This window comes from Apium graveolens, chromosome 2, assembly GCF_009905375.1.
Source record: "Apium graveolens cultivar Ventura chromosome 2, ASM990537v1, whole genome shotgun sequence".
Taxonomy (NCBI): Eukaryota; Viridiplantae; Streptophyta; class Magnoliopsida; order Apiales; family Apiaceae; genus Apium; species Apium graveolens.
In genome coordinates this window covers 39,558,059-39,565,507 of record NC_133648.1, presented here as the reverse complement: position 1 = coordinate 39,565,507, position 7,449 = coordinate 39,558,059, and the positions used below count along the sequence as shown (strand labels likewise).

The 7,449-nt window shown below is 50.2% G+C and overlaps 1 protein-coding gene across 1 annotated transcript; it reads left to right on the top strand.

Moving 5' to 3' along the window:
• The first annotated feature begins 371 nt into the window (after positions 1-371).
• LOC141688621 (uncharacterized) lies at positions 372-3,081 on the top strand. The gene is made up of 4 exons (XM_074492897.1): positions 372-1,551; positions 1,813-1,988; positions 2,061-2,417; positions 2,929-3,081. Exons 1-4 carry the CDS (start codon positions 372-374, stop codon positions 3,079-3,081), a joined length of 1,866 nt encoding a protein of 621 aa, XP_074348998.1.
• The last annotated feature ends 4,368 nt before the right edge of the window (positions 3,082-7,449 follow it).

Sequence of the window (7,449 nt, the reverse complement as noted above, 5' to 3'; positions counted from 1 at the left end):
GTGAGGGATCATGTCCGCCACCTGGCAGAAATGTTCCAGATCCTAAGGGAGTACAGAATGAAGCTCAACCCCCAGAAATGTGTGTTTGGGGTTGAATCGGGGAAGTTTTTGAGATTTATTGTCAACCATAGAGGCATTGAGGCCAATCCAGCCAAGATACAAGCCCTACTCGAGATGAGATCCCCTCAACGGGTGAAGGATGTTCAAAGCTTAACGGGACGAGTGGCTGCCTTGAATCGCTTCGTCTCAAAATCCTCCGATAAATGCCAAGAGTTCTTCAAAGCAATTAAAAGAGCGGGGAGAATTTTAAGTGGACCGAAGAATGTGAGGAAGCCTTTCAGAACATAAAGAAGCATCTCAGCAGCCCTCCAATGTTGTCCAACCCAAAGGCAGGAGAAACTTTGACCCTATACTTGGCTGTCTCCGACTTTGCAATAAGTGCGGTATTAGTCCGAGAGGAGGATGATGTCCAGCTCCCGGTATATTATGTGAGCAAAAGGCTAGCCGATGCCGAGACTCGATACACAAGCCTCGAAAAGCTAGCATATGCTCTGATCCTGGCCTCCCGAAAACTTAGGCCCTATTTTCAGGCACATAAGATTGAAGTGCGAACCTCCTACCCCCTCAGACAAGTGATGCATAAACCAGAGTCTTCTGGTCGAATGTTGAAGTGGACGGTTGAGCTCGGCCAATTCGAGGTGGATTATAAGCCAAGGACTGCGATCAAAGGCCAAGCCCTGGCCGATTTTGTGCTAGAATTTCCCTCACATCAAGAAGTGGAGCCGGGAGCCCTTGTTGTTATACCTAGCACAGAAGAAGTTGGACTGGAGAGACAAAATAGTGCCCCATGGTGGAGCCTATATGTGGATGGTGCCTCTAACGGTGATGGAGCAGGAGCTGGAATCGAGCTAATCAGCCCAGAGGCGCACAAGATCAGACGTACAACCCATCTGGCCTTTCATGCAACCAACAATGATGCTGAGTATGAGGCCCTAATCAACGGTCTCAAGCTATCTTTGGAAATGAAGGTCGAGAATTTGAATGTGTTTAGTTACTCCATGATTGTGGTCTATCAGATAAATGAGGGGTATCAAGCTAAGGGGCCGAGAACAGAGCTTTACCTGAAGTGCGCACAGAGGATAATCGCAAGATTCAACGAGGTGAGGCTGGAACTAATCCCGCATGGGCAGAATGAAGGCGCAGACGAGCTAGCTAAGCTCGGCTCACGCCGCGAGAGCACTTTGCTAGGGACCGTGCCCCTTGATATACAGAGGCAACCTAGTGTGCCCGAGCACGAGGTGGGCAGCCTCAGTAATGAGCTCGGCCCCACGTGGATGACATCTATTCTAGCATACATAAGAGAAGGTTCACTTCCGGACGAAAAGAACGAGGCAAGGAGGATAAAATACAAAGCAGCCCGCTATGTGATATACGATGGGATTCTATACAGAAGAGGGTTCAGTGTTCCTCTTCTCAAATGCATATATGGGGAGGAATGCAACTACATCCTAAGGGAAGTACACGAGGGCATTTGTGGCAATCACTCGGGGGGTAGCTCTCTAGCTCAGAAAATCCTCCGTCAAGGCTACTACTGGCCAACGCTGAAAAAAGACGCCTTTGAATTCTCCCGAGCTTGTGATAAGTGTTAGCGATATGCCAATTATTACAACAACCCCGTGGCCTCTCTCACATCCCTCATGAGCCCCTGGCCCTTCTCCATGTGGGGAATTGATCTGATTGGGGAACTCCCGAAGGCCAGGGGAGGCGTCAAGTATGCGGTGGTTGCGGTAGACTATTTCACTAAGTGGGCAGAGGCCGAGCCCCTAGCCACTATCACAGCGAAAAAGCTCAGGGAGTTTGTATACAGGGCTATTGTATGTCGCTATGGCATCCCTTACAAGCTGATATCTGACAATGTGAAGCAATTTGATAGCAAGGAGATGCGAGAGTTTTGTGAGCAACTGGGGATTCAGAAGAGCTTTAGCGCAGTCTGCCACCCCCAGAGTAACGGGCAGACAGAGGCTGTTAATAAAATCATTAAGCATACCTTAAAGGCAAAGCTTGAAGAGAAGAAAGGAGCATGGCTAGAAGAGCTCGCCCAGGTCCTATGGTCTTACAACACTACACCCCGAACCACAAATGGAGAGACCCCTTTCTCTCTGGTGTATGGGTGTGAAGCTATGGTGCCCGTTGAAGTGAGAGCAGGATCTATTCGAAGAGACAACTATGACTCAGAGGCAAACGAGGTCAATCATCGGTTTTATTTGGATATGATCGAAGAAACTCGAGAAGAGGCTCAGATCAGGATAGCGGCATATCAGCAGAGGACAACTAGGCATTACAACAGTAAGGTTCGGGCCCGAACTTTCAAGGTGGGAGATTTGGTTCTGCGCCGGGTCATGCCAAATACCAAGGTGGTGAGTCACGGAGTCTTTGGAGCGAATTGGGAAGGCCCTTACAAGATAAAATCGGTGCTCTGGGAGGGAACCTACCACCTCAATGATATGCAAGACAAGTTGATCCCAAGAGCCTGGAACGCGGAACACCTTCGCAAGTATTATCAGTAATATTATTCTTTTCAGACTTAGTATTATCTTCAAATATTCCTAAGTCTCGGAGGGTAGTGCCATATAGGTGCCTCCCTGAGACCACAAGCATGTATTCCTTTCACTTCCCATTATCTATGAATAAACGATTGATCTCTATTTGTGCACTTGATATTTTAACTTCTGTTAATAGATTAAATACCCAGCAGGGGACCCCATCCTTGGGAACCCATGCGAGGACAGAACAGTTGTTTTATTAACATGTTAAATCAAGCGGGGCCCCGACCCGCTTGATGCCAAGAACATGAAACGAGCCGGGCCACGACCCGCTTAAAAAAATATGAACACATAGTAGATAAAAGATGTGGATAAAGAGGTATAGGCCCGCGATGCGAGCTCATACCCTGGCCCTCAAGACCATAAATGCGACCCAGGGGGCCCATCCCTCCATCAAACATACTCAAAGTCGCATGATGCGAGGAGAAGACACATGCGAGCTCCTAGTGCGAGCACACCTACAACACCTGCGAGTTGATGCGGGCTTGTTCCACTTGGCATTCTCTTTCAATGGTTGTTTGATTGAACAAATGACACGAGCTGAATAAATTGGGCTCGCAGTGAAGGGGTAACGCTCGCCATAAGCGGCCAGAGTTATGATTACTTTTGGTCAGTAGAAGCATGGTAAGAAAACACAAAAAAAAACCAGCTAGCACCGTAAAGACATACGCGGGCACAAATAACTTGACATTTTATACAAACAAAAGTTAAATAAGTTATGCCCCGAGGTAGAATATTTCAAATACAAGCGCGAGACGAGAGGGGTGCCCGCTTACCCAGTCAAAAGTCTAGTTCTAATTAAAATTACATTAAGGGTTATCAGCCTCTGCTCCCTCACGATTTTCACCAGCGACCTGGGCCTTCTCGGCCGCGAGCCGAGCCTCCTCAGCAATTTGGGCATCCCTCTCCATCTCTAGCTTCAACTTGTCAGCATGCCTCGCTGTGCTCGCACCCAGAGCCGCCCAATCGAAGTCAGGAACCTTCTTCATAAAGACTTTCATAAAATTCCTGGCCCCCAGGTTCCTAGCATCAGCGAATGCGGCCTCACGGCCCTCGGTCAGGGCAGAAACTGATCCCTCCAGCTCGAGCACCCTCTCCCCGAGGGCATCCTTCTCCTTCTTACATGCCTCAGCAGCCAGGTCATGAGCCTCCTTCTGCTCCCTTAGGGCCTTGTCGTGAGCAGCGTTCAGGTTAACTATCTTCTGATTATAGTTGTTCACCAGCGTAACTTTCTCGTGCCCGTGCTCAGCGACCTTACTCTGAAGGGACTTGACTTTAGCCTCGAGTTTTGTGTTGGTCTGGCTGAGGTCTCGCATCTCTCGAGCCTTAGATAACTGACGATAGTATACTTCGGCCGCGACTCGGGAGAGTGCATCCTGGTTAACCTCGAGAGCAGAGGAGGACCAATCCTTTAAATCCTGCTCGCTGATGTGACCTTGAGCGAGCCGGCCGAATATGGTCGTAACCATATTGGCAGAAGAAGAGGAGGGAAGGGGAGCATCAGAGGGAGCAGCTTTTTTTGGCTCAGGCTCGCCATTTTTTCCTTCTTTACCTCTATGCCTCTTTAGTCGAGGAGAGGGCCCTGAATCCTTGAGATGCTCGGAGAGAGTAGTCATGCGGGCCGGAGGATTGGCCTGAGAGCGAGCCCTTGTGCTCGCAGCTGCGGGCTGAACTGGGCCCGAGGCCGCAGCCTGCTCAGCCTCTTCCATGAAGGGGATAGGGGAGATGGCCATTTCTGAAAAAGAAAACAACAAAGCAATAGATTAGTCACAGCAAGATGCAATGGAAAGAAGTAATGCGAGCAGGTGAAAGATACGGAGAATTAAAGTGCGATGTGAAGTGAGATGCATGCAGGAAAAGTGAGCACGCGAGCACACGAGCTCGCGCATGCGAGCAGCCAGGCCCGGACGTGCGGGCCCGATATTTTTACCCTTTCTGGCTCTCTTCCTAGATTTCTTCTGAGGAGTCAGCCTCACTCCTTCCTTCAAAAACCCACATGCGACCAGATTGGAGGTCGTTATGAGTTTTCGGATGTCCCGGTCCGCCTTAGGAAGATTTAGAAGACTGTCCGCGTTTATCTTTTCCTGTCCCATAAGGACAGTGCGAGGCGGGGTGGCTGGAGATAAAAGAAATTCTTGTTGAAAGGAAAGAGCTATGGTAGAAGAGACGAGAGCGGGCAGAAAAAAAAAACTTACATGGATTATAATAGAAATGAGTCTGGACTCGAGGCACCTCGTGGATATAGAAATAAGGGCTCTTCCACTTCCCTGAGTTGCTCGGCCCGTTGTGGATGAGGTTCTTCTTGTTGAAGCACGGCCAGACAGAGAAGTAGAAATACCCAAAGTCGTTAGGAGAATGCTTCAAATGGAGGAAGTAACCCAGCTGCCTCGCGGTTAGAGAAGGGTACCCGCATTTGTGGTACATGATGTACAGTGCGAGGGCGGCCCGGTATCCGTTTGGATTGATCTGAAGGGGTGCGAGCTGGAAGTACTCGCAAACATCTTTGATGAAGGGATGAAGATGAGAGGAGATTCCCAGCCTTAATAGGAAAGTGGACAAGACCATGCGAGGCACCCTGCCTCCATTTTCCAAGTTATTGAATCTATAGCATCTCATATGAGGTAGGGGCAAGACAATATGGCCCTCGAGCTGAAACTGCTCAATGTGCTCGGCCAGATGTTTCTGAGTCAGCGAGGTAGGCAGGTCGCGGCAAGCGAGCACCTTAACCTCCTCGTTTGCAGTTGAGCTCTCCTCCCCATCAGGAATAATCTGCCTTTTGAAAACAATCTCACCCTCGAGCTCGGGCTGGGCAGGAGGCACATAAGGCTCAGGAGAGGCCGCGGAGGCATAGTTATAGTTACAAATCTTGTACTGACTTGTAACATCTGCCACCTCCTCGCTCTGAGGAGAGTCATAGGACCAATGCGAGCCGTCCTCTTCACCCTCGAGTCCCAGGATGGGATATTCAGCAGCTACGGGCTCTTTTCCTTTCTTCCTGGTGTCATAGTATGCACTCCCCAGGTCGCTGTCAGTTGATTCTGAGTCAAGGTGAATGGGGTCGAGGTGGTTAGCTGCTGCTTGCCTCAGACGGGCTGCCCTCTCTTTAGCCATTTCTCTTAAAATCTCCTCAGCTCGGTCTTTATCCAAGGGAGCAGGCTCGCGGTTTAGCAGCTCTTCTACCCCAAGGGAGGCTGGAATATGAGAGAGGTCCACGAGCCTATTTCTCCAATCATATATATTCTTCTCCCTGGTAAAATCCCCAGGGTTCGGGTCGAGGTGAATATCAAGCGAGCCGGATCCAGCTGCTCGCATCGAGTTCTCAACTCTGGCAATGTTCAAAGCCCCTTGAGGGGTGATAGCTGAGCCAGGAGAGATGGGTTGGCTAAGACGACCAGAAAGAGAGGTCAACTCGCGTTGGAAGTCCTTTGAGCCTCGCTGCTCAGGAGGGTATTGGTTTAATGGAGATGGAGTAGCTGAAGAGCAAGCCGGGCTAGCAGAGGTGCGAGCCGGGCTCGAGGAAGAGCTAGACGATCCATAAGAGCGGGCTGAAGACGCACTCAACATCTGTAAAAGATGGTGAAAATTAGTGTGTGACCCTAAAAAGAAAACAAAAAACAAGTATGGGATCGCACCTAAGTGTCCTGACATCTCACACGGGATCGCACCTAAGTATCTAAACGAGCGAAAGGGCTCGCATCGCGCGTTGTGGTTGTGTGTGAACTCGCATCGAACAGGTGGTGTGTGCTCGCATGGTGTACGTGAATAAGCATGAATAAAAAACGGGCTCGAATCGAAGAGTACCTGTGGGAGAGGTGTATGAAGATCCTGATGAATCTGGTCCCGGAGAATATCGCCGCCGGTAGACGGTTCTTGTTGAGATGATAATCTTCGCCGTGGTAGATCCTTGAGCAAATTGAGCAGCAATTCAGGAAGTGTTTTTGGAAATGTGAGAAATGAATTCAAATCGCACATATTTATAGGGGATTGGAGAGAGAAAGGGGAGGTGACGCGTGTCACCATCTTAGATGACGACACGGATCCCCACGCCAGCTGTCCAACGGCTGTCAAAATGAATGCTAAAATGAAAGGCATGCGAGGCGAGGCACGCAAGGCAGTTTGGTGCGGCCTGGTGGACTCGCACCTGCGAGGTCATAAAAAGACTAGAAAATTCCTAGCCTCAAAAATGCGACCAAGAATTTTGGGGGTAGTTGTTATGCCCGCTTTCGGCCATGAGCCCTAAACAGGTCCCTATAGGTGCATTGAGAAGCTGGGCTCTCGTGTGTGGGCTAGAACCATGGATTAATAAGACTTGGGCTAGCACATGTGGGCTGGGCTCACGTGACCACATGTGAGCTGGGCTCATGACAAGTGAGCTGGGCTCTCATATGCGAGCTGAGCTCACATTTGCCATCTGGGCTCTCATATGCGAGGCGGGCTTAGGTGTCCACACGCGAGGTGCGCTCAGATGACTTCATGCGAGCTGGGCTCAGATGATAGCACGCGAGGTGGGCTCAGATGACTTCACGCGGGCTGGGCTCGGTTGCCCACACGCGAGCTGGGCTCGGTTGCCCACACGCGGGCTGGGCTCGGTTGCCCACACGCGGGCTGGGCCCATGAGCCCACATCTTATGAAATCAAAGTTAACATTGTATTTATTGGTTAAAAAGGAAGGCGGTGCGGGCCGAGGCCGCCAGGCCGGCCCGCATTAGAGGACTTTGTGTTCGACATGGAAAGTGGCTCATAGATGACTGAGTTGCTCGTAAATTTCGGGGCCGACACGGGTTATTGCTATAATTATGGGAAGAAATACGGAGATGCCGTGAGATTATAGGAAGCGTGTGGAGCC